This window comes from Python bivittatus, unplaced genomic scaffold (genome assembly GCF_059951505.1).
Source record: "Python bivittatus isolate LINGU-HERP-01145 unplaced genomic scaffold, Pbiv_v1 ctg000530_np1212, whole genome shotgun sequence".
Taxonomy (NCBI): Eukaryota; Metazoa; Chordata; class Lepidosauria; order Squamata; family Pythonidae; genus Python; species Python bivittatus.
Window position 1 is genome coordinate 4919451 of NW_028277085.1, and position 15992 is coordinate 4935442.

The window sequence follows — 15992 nt, forward strand, 5'->3', positions numbered from 1 at the left end:
TCAAAGGAATACTTTTTTCATATCTTCTATAGCTGGCAGTGGCCCCGGTAGTGAAACGTGGATGCCAAAACGCAGGATGGCACTTTGGAGCGATGGTGGGAAGCTCTGATGAAAACTGCAGGGGAATTGCGTGAAGCGGCTAGAAAGTGGGTTGCGTGTACCTGAGCGAGAGGAGGACTCGGTTTACATATGCCACAGTCAAGCCGCATCCGAGAGGATTCACACACTGTTAAATTATGCATTATGTAATTTATAGTTTACAATAACTGGATTCAGACAACATGGCTTAATAAATAACAGCTATTTAATAAATAAATGTATTGATTTATTCGATTTGTATGAGCCACCCAGAGTGGTTTAGGTGAGATACATACAAATCAAATAAATACAAATCGAATCAATCAATCAATCAATCAGTCAATCAATTATTTATATTTAAGTGCTGCTTTGGGTGAGGAGGGAGCGATGAAAGATGGCAATGTGAAAACACCTCTCTGTAGTCCAAATCCTCTTTTTTTATCGGCTTTGCTTTTCCACTGCTTTTTATTTAGTTAGTTTTTATTTCTATTCAGCTCCGTTTTATCGGCTATGAGATTTGATAATAATTCTGGACCGTTTTATGGATCGTATGGGAGGCCGTTGTGTCCTATGACCACCGTGAAAGCAATCAAGAGGCAGCAAGGGCACGGGGAAAAGAAGGAAGTCAAACCCATTGCCTGGAAATGCTTAGATGGAAGAAGAGAGACTCCTAACTGAGGAATTGTTGGGAGTCCAAGCAGGTCGCCCAGTGGCCGATCAGGAGCTGATTCTCTCGCTCGCTCGAGAAGTAGCCCAACTGGAAAAGTAACTATGCCTGTTCGCTGATTTCAAGCAGGCTTTTGATTCTATTTCCAGGGCACTTCTCTGGAAGACATTGAAAGCTTCTGCCGTCAATAGATGGCAACTCACCCGAATACACACTCCATAGAAAGGAACCAGTTTGACGGTGAGATGTACCGCAGCCGGGCATCTCTCAGATACCAGCAGAGAACCAGCAAGGGGGTTAAGCAAGGCTGTCTTCTCGCCCCTTTACTCTTTAATTCTTATATTAATATAATGGCCAGCATCCTTAACAAGGAAGATGTCCATCCCCTCGACCTGCACAGCAGACCTGAATCTGTACTGCTTTACGCAGACGACGCAATCTTATTATCACCAATGGCGAGCCGTGGGACCTCTCCACATGTCTGTGAAGAACATCCATCATAGAGCAATTCTGAATAAAACAAAGGTCATGTTTACATATTTTATTTATTTATTTATTACATTTGTATGCCGCCCATCTCCCCCATATGTTTCACAAGGGGGTTTTAAAAATTGGATCGGACCTAAACTACAGCTCGGTTTATTTACGGCCAGCCGGATGGGCGTCGCAATCCTGGCAGAGACGAGTTTCGAAACTTTTTATACCTTTGTGCACTCTATTATGCACGTTTACTAAAATGGAAAGTTGTCAGTTTTACAGAGATGCCTTCTCTTGCGAAATTTTTTTGCTGAGGTGTCTTTCTCGCCTCGAGCTAGCGGCAGTTTCTGCATAAGCTTGTTCTCAAAAGCAAAAAGACATTGCTAAAAGAGAAGAAGCAATAAAACCTAAAAAAATTTCTTTCTGCTCCGATGAGACAAAAGTGCACATTAGTCTAGAGAAGTTTTTCAAACCTGTCCACTTTAAGATGGGTGGACTTCAACTCCCAGAATTCCCCAGCCAGCCATGCTGGCTGGGGAATTCTGGGACTTGAAGTCCACCCATCTTAAAATGGCCGAGGTTGAAAAACACGTTTCAACCCCAAGCTGCAAGATGTGTAATATGAAGACCATATCCAGCAAATTTGGCATTAAGAGAGCCATTGAAGCAATATAAGGTTTCTCTTAAAAGCAGTGTGTGTTTGCTCTGCAGTCCCCATTCAGCGAAAAGAAAAATTCTGAGTTCGGCCTTTACTTGCTCTCAGCCGTCCTCCGGAGGAGGGAGGGAGAAGCGAGTTGGGTGTGAGTCTAGGAATCCTATCTATGGTCATCCTATCCGGAAGTGGAGTCAGAATTGCTTGTTCTAGGCGTTATATCTATCGTCAATCTCTTCCGAAAGGAGACGGAAGTTGAGCCCGTTGAAAGTCTCCGCGCTCTTTATGGTCCAGAAGGAACCGGAAGGTACTATCTTTATTGATGTCCGTTGCCCGGAACTTATTGGTCGGTGGGTTGGGTAAGCTTATCGCTTCCCCCCGCCTCTTCTCTCCACGCATATATATAGTCCCCGGGTTAAGAACGCCCGTTTACAGACGATTCATCGTTAGAGTGGACCTATTATAGCAAAATTTGAGTTAAATACACAATGATTCGAGTTAGTACCGTATATGTATATTTAGATATTTTTGTATCCGTTCTTACCCTCTGAAGAAAGGGAAGGCTGAAGTCCACCTTCCTCCCTGCCCCATTTTAGGTTCACACTAGCCCTCCCTGTAAGGTAGGCCAACCTGCAAGAACGAACGATTGCCCCCCGATGAACCTTCATGGCTGCCCGAAGATTTGAGCCTCTCATGGCGTTGTTCCCACTTTGCGGTTTTCTTGTAGGGCCTCTTCCAGCTCAACGGCTGGCCTAATAAAGACGGCCTGTGCGGATTTTGCCCCCGAAAAGCCCCACGTGGCACTTGAGAAACCGAGCTGGATTTGCTCCTCAGTTGGAGAAGCGTTTCGAAGTGTAAGGCTGACCAGTAAGTCCTCCTGCAATCGATCCAACGCAAGATGGAGGCATTTCATCTGGAATAGTAACCCTCACGTTTTCTTGTTACTTGCAGGTGGAAAAGGACTGCTCCCTGGGCCTCATCATGGATCCTGCGGCGTCACAAATCCACCCCGTTGCTTCCAAGAGGAATGCCCACATCCTTGTAGGGGTAACGGGGAGCGTAGCTGCGTTAAAGTTGCCTCTTCTGGTGGCAGAGCTTCTGAAGATACCTGGAGTGAGCAGTTTCACATAAACCAGTTTTGGTATTTTCAGTGGGGGGGGGGGATGCTGAAGGGGAAAATTCCCCACGATGCAGTTGACGAGAGGAGAGAGCGCAATCTGCTGAGCCAAGTTTATTTGAACAGCGCTGGGGACACACCACAAGGTTCTGTCCACTGAGGGAGAGTCCAAACAAGCTGTATAATAAATGCTGACCAGTAATTGTGTCAGATGTCAGTTCATCTTATTTTTGATAACATGGGTTACATTTTCTGCTTATGGTGAGAATACACAGTTAATAAAATGGAGGTTGGCGTGAGTCAGTTTACTTCCTAGTTCCGGTTTAAAATACAAGAGCTGATTTAAGATGACTCATGAGCCAGCATTTGCAAATGCCTAAGCAAGCTGTTAAGGAGGTTTACTCGAGTTCAGGGGCCTTGGTTGTTTTTAGGTCTCGATTCAGGTATTTGTTTTACTCCTTCAGTGGACATTGCTGCTTTGGCTCAGAGTGATTAACTGGGGTTTATTTATTTACTTATACATCACATTTATATAACTGCCCATCTCACACAAGCAACTCTCGGCGGCATACAACAATTACTCTGGAGTCCACATTCTGCATAAAAGTTAAGAACACATTTGATTTAGAAGCCGTTTCTTGGGATCTGAGACTAGTGATAGAAGTCTTACAGATACATTTCTGGGAAAAATCCTGGGCATTTCTGTCTGGGGACAGTAGAGGTTTCTAGCTAGGATCCAGAGTTAATTTTGATCACAGTCTGTTTTGAATGCTTCTTAGAGTAACTTTGAACTGGTAGTTCTTGGAGCTCCTGTGAGGATGAATGAAATATATTTATTTCCTCAGAACGACTGTGTTAACAGTAATCCCAAGAAGTAACAAGAAATATCAGGCTTTGAATTAGAGAATGCAGTTGAAAAAATTTCCTGGAAGAAGAGAGTAGCAAACCACATCCATATTGTGGCCAAGAAGACTCCCTGGATGTGCCAATGGAGTCACTTGGAGTCATAGTTAATTTGAGGGAGAATTTCACCATGGCTAAGTAGATTTACAGCTCTTCTTCCTGAATATTGAGACCCATATGGTGAAACTATTGCAGGATTAGGGATCTTAATTAATTTACAAAAGTCTTCACCCATCTGTATTTTGTTTGAATAGATGTGAGATGATAGTTCCTAGAAGAATGGATCATCTGAAAGTTTATTGCTTAACTGGTCCCTTTGCCAGTACTCTCTGGTCAGGAGATTATTCAGTGCTAGTTGGCTACAAATCATTACTTCATTGTCACATGGAATCTTGTTATCCAAGTATATTGCTTAAGGCTGCACTTAATACTTTCTTTGTTCTCTTGTGACAAGAAATGGCATGTATCCGTTGGACAAGGAATGCAGCATAGCTTAACAAAAGTATTAAAGTATTCCTTTTTGTAATTATAACAAAGGGCTTGGGACAGTGTCTGGATGAAATGAAGTCTATACAAGTAGGTCAGAGGGTTTTTTGTGTGTAACGGAACACTGATAACAAAGACCTGTAGATGTTAAAAAGCCAATTAAAGATCATAGCCAACTATCAATAATTTCATCATTAAATGTAATCAAGTTGAAACCCTAGGATGCCAAGGGAAGGCTTCCTTTCATAGCATTATTCATGAAACCAACCATTGCTGCTTTGCTATTCCACTAGTATCTAGTTTGGTTACGACTGCCAGATTTGTTCTGCAAAAATCTGAATGACCACTAGATGGCGTCAAGGAATTAGAGATGCCTCTCTGTCTCCTTCCCTCTCAGTCTTCTGGATTTTTGCAGCCCAAATCTGGTTGCCACTTAATTTGCTGTATGCAATAAAGCATTTCATGGCAAAGGGAAGACTTTTATGTTTTTTTTATCTGAGGATTGCATTTCATGCATCTCTAAAGTCTTTAGTCCATAAAAACATGCTCCTCAACAAATAATCTACAGTATGCTTTAGGAGTCTTTGATTTAGTTCACATGTCTAAGCTAAAATGTAATTCATCTGCTTTTGGCCTAGTGGGACATGCAAACCTGGTCATTTTGTACTGGGAGTATATACGTATTTGCTATAACAGGTCTAGTTCATTCTTTGGCATTGGTGTATAGCATTATAGAGTCAAACTCTTAAATTAGAAATGGCTCTTTTTGTAATTCCATCCGTTTCCCGCTGTTCTTCTCTTTTTAGCTGGAAGTTCAGGTGGTGACTACAGAGAATGCAAAACACTTCTATAATCCTGAAGAGATTCCCGTAAGAATCTACAGTGACTCCGATGAGTGGCAGGTTAGCATTGTTCAGACACGTTTAGCTTGTCCTTTATGGCTAAGGAGCTCTTATTTGCGCCCTAGCTCACAAACTCTGTAGAATGAACCTAATATTTTCTGACTGCAGCATTTCATTTTGGAATTTGGTTGTGGTTGGGGACCAACAACAGACTATCTTATGTTTTATACCTTGCACTGTTTGCACTGGGATAACTGCTGGTTTGCTCTTTGTTTTACCGAGCCTAGGAAGATCAGCAGGAAAGAAACACACTCTGAGCTATCAACATGGCAGAGAATTGTCTTTTTTCGACTTTGCGTTTTTCCAGCTGCAACTTTTACATATGTCAGGCCCAGCCTAAGAACAACGGTGAAACAGTCCAGTCGAGTACAGTTCCCTTATTTGCTTACACCATATAGACAGAATCTTGCCAGACTAAATCTATACTACAGCAAGTAGCGGATATACCCTGGGAGATTCTAGGGAGTGGCAACCCTGAACCTCTTACTCTTCCCACGCTCCCCCTGCGGACTGAGTTGTCTCTCGTCTCCTTTCCCCTGCTGGAATGCACCCCCTCCTTTCTGATAGCCTTGATCTCCCACATCACCCTCCTCCTAGTAGATACTTTCCACCACAACATACAAGGAAAAGGGATGTTAGCTTAGTATCTTGGACTGTACCTATGTGGAACACGATTAAGCACGCAGGGTGATTACATTAAATCTAAGCTGCATTTTCTCCTCAGATGTGGAAAAAGCGCACCGATCCTGTGCTACATATTGACTTGAGGCGTTGGGCTGACCTCTTGTTGGTGGCTCCTCTGGATGCGAATACCCTTGCCAAAATTGCAAATGGCATTTGTGACAACTTACTGGTGAGTTACTGGAAGGTGCTCCATGGTTGACCCAAGATCTTCCTCACTATGACCTGTGTGGTAGATTGTTTCATAACCATCTGCATTAATGGCATCTGTACAAACCATAAGGACATCAAGAGGATGATATGTGCGCAGATGATACAATTATGTAATGACGTCATGGTATGTCAGCCCTTCAGGGTAGAGTAGACTAGGAAACCAATGTCATGTAGGTCAGTGCTCGGTCATTGTAAAGCTATAGTAACAGAATCTTGCAAGTCTGAATGTGTGTCCCTCTCCATCCCTTTATCTTTGTGAGAATGAGGGAGGGGCCGGTCTGAGACGTTTATTTATGTTATGTTCTTCCTTCAGACTCAGACCTCTTTTATCTGACTGTTGCACTCTTCCTCCTGTCCCTCAAGGCTGTTCCTTCTACCCTCTACATGGTATTTGATGGAAGGATGTAAATTGAGTTCTTTAAGTGATGATGCAAAGATGCACGTGCTGTCATTTGCCTGTCCTCCCCCCCATGTCTCTCCCATAGACATGGTCTCCATGCTACAACTTAGTGTGTGGGGCTGATGCAGGTGGTTAATTATTGTGTTTGATGCATTTGGGTATATTTTTACTTTTTGAAAAAAAAGGAAACAGTTTCTCTGTGGATGAATTAAAAAAGATTTTAGTATTTAAAAATTAAAATGTCTAATTCTTACCAATCACACAGAAAATGGGGAAGGTTTGGTTGAAGAATTATCCCTGGAGAGAATCTTGAAAACAGGTGTCTTCTCAGAGAGGGAAAATTCTTGGGGTCAGACTTTGGGGGATATTCCCCACTTCTGACTTGGAGGGCTCATCCCCCATAATATCCTGAAGCTCTAGAAGCAACCCTATAGGTCCAAGCCCTTAAAGGATTTCTCGACTTGCTAAGATATGAGGGTCGTGATCAAGAAAATTATGTGCAATTGGAAGGTCAGAGCACAGGGGGATACACAGAGTGGGGGAGTGTTGAACTAGAGGAAGCGACAAATGTCATGTGCTTTTGTCCTGATTGCCAAAAGGAGGATGAGGCTAGTCCTAAATTATTTATTTATTTATATATCAAATTTATATCACCACCCAACTCCCCCACAAGGAGGGACTCTGGGCGGTTCACAACAAAATTAGGAAAAGAACAAGGAAATGTGGGAAAAGAAGTGCTTGAATAGGGGTTTTGGGGAAAAAACAGGATGTTTGCTGAGACAATGCAAGGCCTTGTGGCCAGGTGACCTTCAGGTAGGGAACTGGACACAAAGAAAAAGCTTCAAAGCAAAAATTTGCACTGTTATCTGCAGAATTATTAATAGAAAATGATTGATATAATGTCTATAACTGCTGTAAACGGTGGGGGTGGAATTGATTATAAAAACTGAGATGGGGAGTTGTTTGGGACTCTTCCTTTTTTTGAGAAGCGTCCTCCTTTATGTTGATCTTCAGTAAACGAGACGGTTATTTCTCCCACTCTGTGTGATAATTGGGCTTCTCACCAAGTGCACGAATCTAGGGGTCTCTTGGACCAACAAATAGGTGCTCTCAGGCTAGAAAACTCTCCATATCTGCTGCCCTCTAAATGTTTAGCCCTACGTATCTGGAAGACCCCAGATTTGGGGAAGTCTGAAATAGAACATGCCTAGGTAGTTCTGCTCAGTGGGGGGAAATGAAATTTCCCATCTGGCTGCAAGATTATTTGAGTCTGCAACTGGCTCCAGGCTGTTACTGGAGCACCTTCCAAGCTCTGTGTGGGTTGGTATATCCTGTAGATTAACCAGCCCCACCCTCCATTCCTCTGTCCAAGGTTCTGACTGCATTCCCCTTGTGGTCAGCCATCTTCCCTCGGTCCCCCGCTTTGGCCATTTCCTCCTAAGGTTTTGCCTTTCTTTGCAGACGTGTGTCATCCGTGCCTGGGACCTGAGCAAACCCTTGTTCTTCTGTCCTGCCATGAACACGTTTATGTGGGAGCACCCCATCACAGCTCGGCAGGTGGAGCAGCTGAAAGAATTTGGCTACATAGAGGTTCCTTGTACAGTGAAGAAACTGGTTTGTGGGGATGAAGGTTGGTATCCTTCTCCTTTCTGTGCAATTGCGGCGAGGTGAAAAGATTCGGAGAGTTCTGCTGTAGACTGATTGTGACACTGGGCTCTGAAAATGTGCTTTCCTTTGCTCCCCATGAATGTTGTTTGCGCTTCCAATTTTTTTGTTTGGGTCCTATATAGACATTGCAACTTTTTTGGTTCCATTCTGTATGTGTGTCCTCAGAAGTAAGCCCCATTAAGTTCAGCATGCCTTGCTTCTAGGAAATGTACCATAGGGTGGCAACCTGAGTGGTAAACTCATTTGATTGATTTTAATTGCTTTGATCACTTAGAAAGACGACCCTAATTAATGGACAATGGGTTTTCTAAAACTTAATAAAAGCATGAATTATTTTAGTTAAGCAAGTGCCTTCTTAGACGATACATGCCTTCTTTTCACAAAGAAAGGCCTTTTCAGAGATTGTATGCCTTATGACCCAGCTATTTTACTTTTCCGAGACTATTCTGTTATTCATCCATTGGTTTTTATAGACTTTGAACTCCAAAGATTCCTCTTTGAAGACCTAGGATAACTCTCAGGAAACATACTTCAAAGGGATGTCCATGCTTAACAGGAATGGCAGAAGACAGGGTGAGCAGGAACTCCCTGAAGTTTAAATAATAGAATATAAGAGATCTAATTTTTAGTAAGGGAAATCCAGAGGGCAACCAGTTTGAATTTGGACATGCAGATAAATAAAAAAGACAGCTGTTGTGATCTAGTGGGTCAAAACAAGAACAGGGAAAGCTTTGGTTCAGATCTATCTTCAGTTATGGAAGTTCATTAGGGTCTATTAGGCCAAATCTGGTCATGTCCATTTGTGCAAACTGAATCTTGGGACATGGGGCACAGATGTTTTAAAATCACCACCAAGGAATCTGAAGCCAATGGATAGAAGAGACTTGGCAGGAGAAAAGCACTAATTTTTGCCTTAGGAAACAACAGATCATGACCACCTTCTCGCTTTCTGGCTACACAGGCCGAGGCGCCATGGCAGAAATTTCAACCATTGTGGAAAAAGCAAAGGCGATACTGTTGGAATGGGGCCTGCTGAAGCTGAGTTGATTAGAAGATTCAGGTACTTTCCCCTTTTCACGGAAAGTTTGCTCCGTCCAGCTGGGGAGAGCGGATTAGGAAAGGAAACCCAGAAGACAGGGGCTAGTGCTTAGCCTCCCTGCCTCTGACTCAGTGCGTTTAGGTTCTCCTACAATGTACCTCAGGGGGGTCGACAGGTGAAAAGCTCAGTTGTTTCTCTTTGACAATTTCAGTCCTCATTTCAGCCTGAAGAGAGGGTTGCACTTCATCTCCACCAGTGTTTCTTAACCCTGGCAACTTTAAGACATATGGACTTCAACTTCCAGAATTCCGGCTGGCTGGGGAATTCTGGGCGTTGAAGTCCACATGTCTTAAAGTTGCTAAAGTTGAGAAACACTGATTAGACTGTACAATCTTTTGCCAAGACCTTTCTGAAAAAGGTACCAAGAAGAGCAACAAGGACTGCAAATCCCATCCACTTCCATCAAAATGTGATTAAATGTGCATAGGATTGTACTGAAGACACTCTGAAGCACATTCTATGGCAGTGTTTCTCAATCACAGCAGCTTTAAGGGGTGTGGACTTCATCTACACCAATGTTCTCAACCTTGCCAACTTTAAGACATGTGGACTTCAGCTCCCAGAATTCCCCAGTCAGCATGGTGAGTTGGTCCACATGTCTTAAAGTTGCCAAGGTTGAGAAACACTGACCTTCTGGAGGGTTTTGAAAAGTACTTGAGATAAGATGTGTGGATTCAGACAGGGAACTCGGGTTTTCCAGCAAAGTTCACCTCCTGGATTGGCAGCTTAGGCTCACAACAGAGGTCCTCGACCTCTGCCTTGCACACAGCAATGTACTTCTGGCCTGCTGCCAGAATCAATGACCCCGCTCCCGCATTCCTTTCTGAGGATGTTCAGGATGCAGGGAACATGGGGCACCAGATCGCCTGGGGAGGTGACCATCAGGAGGGCTTGCCCTTTGCTCCGATGGACCCATTGGTGTGAGGAATGCTGACTTCAAAGAGGGAAGCAAACAATGCCTATGTCAGATGGTGCTTCTGCCAATACACATGGTGTTCTTAGCGTGTTGATTTGGGGCTTCAAGGGGTGGGGATGGGGGTGGGACTGCCCAGGAATTCCTTTGCCGAGAAAGAGGATCAATCTTCTGAAAGCACAACTGAAGATTAACAGCTTGTTACAGGAGTACTCAGAAAGGGACCTGTGCCATCTGGAATTGATTAGGAAAAGGGAGCCAAGCCAATCCTATTCCTTTTGATCTGCGCCCATGGGTGACTGTTGGATGGGTCAGTGGCCTGTCACATAAAGTCAGAGTTCGTTCACATATCCTGGAGTGCATTAAAAAAAAAAAAAACCAAATAACACGTCCCCCCCTCCACCCCCGCAAACAGGACAACAGCTATCAAATATGTATGCTTCATTCAGGTTGGGCATTGAAGGGCTCAGCATAAGGAACATGTTGAACAGTTTTTCCTGCAGTAAGTGAAAAACTCCCTGGATCTTTTTTTAATGCTTGGTTCCAGGCCCACTACAACTTTTGCAAGGCTTGAGGGCTTGTGTGAAGGGCGCTAAGCTTTTGGGAAATTAGCCTTACAGAGCTGGCCAAGTGTTAAGTTCACATGCCAAAGCTCCTAGCTTCGGTCTTAAGTCAGTGGGGCTGGGGAATTCAAGAGTCCTCCTGCCACACCTTGTGTTGTTGATGTCATTGTGAACAGTACTACATTAGATGGGCTTCAGGTCTGAATAATTTAAGGCAGGTTTCTGTGTTTCTAAGTAAATAGTCCTTTATTCAGGAACAACAGGACTGGAACCTTTATTTTTATGGGAAGCACCTTTGCTCAGTGATGGAACACCGGCTTTCTGTAAAGAAGGTGCTAGGTTCAACTTCCATCATCTCCAGATTGGGCTGGGAAAACTCCAGCCTGAAGTTCTACAGAGCTGCTGCTAGTCAGGGCTGGGAATAGTGGTCTAGTTGGATGTTTCCCACCCTTGGTGATTTCCAAAATCAGGTAGCAGGTGAGCAAATGGCAGGTGAGGCCATCAGTCAAAAAGATCAGGTAGGTGAGCAAGTAGCAGGTGAGGCTGTCACTCAAAAAGATCAGGTAACAGCTTGAGGCCTGAAGGTCTTTTGCCATCCAGTAGACATTGCTGGCATAGATGGACTCATCTACCCTGTTAGTAAAACTTATTCCAGACCTCCTGCTTCACATCTTGTTTGGCCTTTAAATGCTGCCAGCCACATTGCTCCTGCTGACTCTGGTCTTCCGAGGGTGAAGAGGACTTTTATACCTGTTGTGAAATGTTGTGGTCCAAAACCCAAAAGGTAGGGGAAGGTCATGTTTGCAAACACCATTGCAGCCACATGCAAAGTGGCCTTGTAGGCGGGCAGTCAGTTAAGTTGAGTTTTCAAAAATATTGACGGATGTTTGTCTGCCTCGTTGTGCAAGCAAGGCCAAGCAGATAAAGGTATGGGGAGCCCCCACTGCTCTGCAGGTTGTTCTGCAGTGTTGAAAATACAGCTCTTTTGCCTTCAGTCCAGACACGCCAAGGAATGTTGTACAGAAAATCAGGTTCTGTTTCCCCACAGAACAAGCTTGGCAGTATGAAAATAGAAGGAGGTCATTGAGTATAACATTCTCGCACTTGCCCTGTTTGAGAAAAAGGCAAGGAGAATCCCTAGTGTGCTGATTCCATAGAACAGTGTTTCTCAACCTCAGCAACTTTAAGACATGTGGACTTCAACTCCTGGAATTCCCCAACCAGCTTGCTGACTGGGGAATTCTGGGAGCTGAAGTCCACACTGCTTAAAGCAGCTGTGGTTGAGAAAAACTGCCACAGAGTGTGCCTCAAAGTGTCTTCAGTACAACCCTATACACATTTAATCACATTTTGATGGAAGTATGCATGGGATTTGCAGTCCTTGTTGGTACCTTTTTCAGAAAGGTCCAGGCAAAAGATTAGTCTAATCCTTTGCTTCTTGCAACTAATCTACAGCTACGACAACCCTCTCCACGTATGGAGTTCAACTTTTCAATTTTCAGCAACAGGCATATCGTTGACGGAGGATTCTGAGGTTGATCTACGTACCTAGGGGGCCATCCAGGTTGTAGAAGGCTGTGCTACAGTCTCCCCAGCAGATGGCAGTTTGGAGTTAGATGATGCAGTTGAGAATGTATGTTGCTCATCTGCCCATTTGTCTTCAGAGTTGGGAACTGGGGCTCTCTAGATTTTGATGCACTGCTCCACAGTGAAGAACGACAGGAATTGTAGTTCAGAACCGTAGAGGGCCATCGTCCCCATTTAAACTCTTTCTAATTATTGTCTACGTTTGGGTGGCTCAGTGGGATAGATTCTGGATTGAAACCACGCACCTTAGTTCTGATACTAAAGATAAATCCCTGGGGTAGGATTTGCTGAGCAGGCATCCTCTCTTTAATTCAAAGTATATCTTTTTTGCATCTTGCTCTGTGTGGTGGACCTTGGGATTCTAGCAAAATGCAAAATTAATTGAACAAGCCTGAAATCTACTCATCTCTGGCCCGGCCCAGGATCCTGCTAAAATTGCCATGGTATCAAGGCACTGCTGAAAATGAAAGGCGAAGCTATTACATCAAGGCACTCTATTCCCTTAACCAATGTCACGTTAAGGAAGTCTTTCTTGATTAAGGGATAATATAATACCCTATTACCAGGCTAAAGATGACTTGATGACTTGCTCTTACTTTCAGAAAGCATGCATAAATTACAGATTTGAATGTTGGAATTGAGTGGTTGTCTTGTCTGTATGAAGTTTTATTTTCTATTTAGGGTGGATTGTTTTACTGAAATGTGATTTATTGTTTTGGTTACTGTGCGGGCTCAGGGGAGAATGGAATACAAATAAATGGTATACAAATAAACATTGAGAAAAATAAACATTGAGAAAAATATGAAAGTCAGCCTTTAGATTTCAGTGAGCTGTAATTTACACTGTTCTGCTCCTGCTGTGGGAAATTATTGAATGAAATTTTTGAAAGGGCTTTGGAAACCAGCTTCTACATTTCCAAGAAGCCAGCCTTGAGTGAGCAGCTTGGAGTGATATTGGGTATCTGCAAGCCCGCCCAATTCTGCACCTTCTGATTTGGTCTTCCTTTGACAGGATATGATTCTTGGAAAAGGGGGAATTTTGAGCTGTAAAAACACCACCGTGGTTGGGTGTGGCTGCTGTTCTGGAGCTGGTTCTAAGTGTCAACTGTATGTTCATTGGTGGGTGTGAGAATGAAGAGCTTTTCCCAACCTTGTGTCCTCTAGGCTTGTTAAACTGGCTGAGGTTCATGAAAGTTAGAGGACAGAGCACTGCATGTTCCCACCAGCCTGACCTGATGCACCTGAAGCACTTAGCGATCCGTATGGTGAATGAACATTAGATGTGGCTTTATCATGACATTCCAATGGAAAAAGAATCAGTGTTATCTGTATGGCTACATAATAAACACATTTTTTTTACAGTTTCTCTGTCCATTTGTCCAAGGTCCTCCTCTGAGCATCCTGGCATTTCTTTTCTTCTCTGTTCTCTGGTTGGTGGATCTCTCTGATTACTGTTTGGGTATTCTTACTGCACTAGTCATGGTGGGTGACGGGTGCTATCCCCTTGTTGGTGCTGAAGCCAGTGGCAATCTGCATGGCTTTTGTACAAGGATCAGAATTCAGGAGCTGTCTTCCCCTTTGTACCAGTAGAAGAGACTCTCTGTAGCTCAGGGTTGAACTGTGGAGTCCTTGGTGTTCTCTGAGCTTGGTTGTTTTCTTGCAGACATTTCATGACCCAACTAGGTAACATCTTCAGTGCCAATGAGTGTGGGGTTTGCTCCCTGTTTATATATAGTAGCTTGCCCTGTCAGTGTTGGTGAGAGTATGGTTTTCTCCTTGGTAGTTCCTAGATTAGGCTGTTGTTTACTGCTTGATTGTTTTTCTGAATTGGTAGTTCTTTGATTAGCATATTGTTTACTGCTTGATTGTATGTCTGGTGTTGATCCTGGTGTTAATCCCTGCTTATCTGGGTGTTGGTTGCTGGTGAGGAGGTGTTCTGGTCTTTTTGTTTCCTTTTTAGCTTTTTATTGTCTCTTTTGAATGGGGTGTGAATGTTATTTATCTCTGTGTTCCTGTTGATGACCAGCTGTTCTTCCGTTTTAGTTTTGACGACAGTGATAAAAGATAATACAAATTAAAAAGAAGAAAAAAATAGAAAGAGAATAAAAAGTGCAAGAAAGCAAAAACGAAAGAAAAAATAAAGGGAGAAAAAGACTAAGAAAGCAACTTCCCACCCTCATCACGACAAGTATGAACAATTTCACTATCTCTTCACCTCCTCTTAGTTCACAATTAGCAGATATAAAACTCTTCATCCCATAATGCAACTCTTAACTGTAGTAAGCAAATCCAATAAGCACCGTCTTTTCCAATCCAGGTGTCAGCAGAAAATCCAAACAGTGCCCTAAAATACCCACCCGCTGTTCTTCCAATAACTTGTGTTAGTGGTCTGCTCAGAGTTCAAGAAAGCTGAACAACTGGAGAAGGGAGACGATCCGAGGGGCCATTTGGAGTTGTCAGGCTCCTTGGCTGGGATGGTGGAAAAACTCAAAGAAAGCCAAAAAGACTGAAGAGATCCAAAATGGTTTTTCTTTATTAGGCTAGCAAAGAAATAAAGGGACTGTGGGCTCTGAGCAGGCAAAGCTTAGATAGTTCCACCAAATTCTAAGGGATGTAGGCTGACTGAATAATTTACAGTCCTTATCTAGATAGGATTAAAGGGTACCATCTTTGGAAGTGGGGGTGCCTGCTTCTCCAGGGAAGAGAGGTCACAGCACATTGGCGCAGCTTATTGAAAGTACAGATACCCTGCAGATTACTCTTTCTTGTTATTGTAACAGTGTGACTCTTCTTATTTTCTAAACATAGGAAAGTGTGAGTTTGTTATCTTTATCCTTGAGTAAATCAGCATAACCCGGGGATCCCTGACATAAATTTCAAAGCTCTCTTTAGACCCAGAGAGGATGTTACATAGCAAAGAATGTGGGCCTTGCCAGTGTCATGAAGATTTGCTACTTCCATGGCAGTTTGACCTCGCTCATGTTTGAGAATGTTACATTACAAAGCTAGCAGTTCTGTACAGCGTTGACTCTATCAAATTTCTAGGGTCTCTGCAGTTCATAAAGCACATGGGACATATCTTCTAATATTACTGGAGTGCTTCATTCCTCTTCCCGCCAGTCATTTTTTGTTGCTTCCAAATACCAGTTGCTGATGGGACTAACAATTTAGGATCTGTTGACCTCAAGCCTTGCACTGTTTGGATGGACCCTGCAAGAAACAAATTTCTGGACTTAGAAGCACCATTGATGCCCTCCCCTCCCCCCCTTCCTATAGGAAGTTCGTTTTTTCATTTTAACAAAGCACTATTCCCTCCCTCCCTCCCTTCCTCTTGCTTTCTTGCTTTCTTTTCAACATGTAAAGAATGGGATTTCCCTATACTTCCCCAAAAGAAGTTCAAAAGCGAATGTAAATTCAAGCCGTTTCTTAGGAAAGTCCTTATCTTCTGCTCTGAGTGTACAGGTAGCCTCTGGGTTACAGTTGACCCATAGTTAAGAATGGAGCCTATTGTAGCAAAATCCAACTTAAATACTCAATGATTTGAGTTAAATACACAATGGTTTGAGTTCATTACACCATACTACTT

The 15992-nt window shown here is 43.3% G+C and overlaps 1 protein-coding gene across 11 annotated transcripts in view; it reads left to right on the forward strand.

Annotated features, from left to right (window-relative positions):
- Nucleotides 1–2113: 2113 nt before the first annotated feature.
- The window catches only part of PPCDC (phosphopantothenoylcysteine decarboxylase), a 43121-nt gene continuing 29242 nt past the window's right edge, over nucleotides 2114–15992 (forward strand). For 3 of the 11 annotated variants that reach the window (XM_025170456.2, XM_025170457.2, XM_025170458.2), the window contains exons 1-6: nucleotides 2225–2371; nucleotides 2826–2987; nucleotides 5187–5282; nucleotides 6007–6135; nucleotides 8038–8206; nucleotides 9206–9304. In XM_025170456.2, coding sequence (XP_025026224.1) covers nucleotides 2363–2371; nucleotides 2826–2987; nucleotides 5187–5282; nucleotides 6007–6135; nucleotides 8038–8206; nucleotides 9206–9291 — 651 coding nt within the window. In that variant the 5' untranslated portion in view covers nucleotides 2225–2362 and the 3' untranslated portion in view covers nucleotides 9292–9304. The other 8 variants (XM_025170454.2, XM_088148439.1, XM_025170455.2 and 5 more) reach the window with 7 other exon arrangements.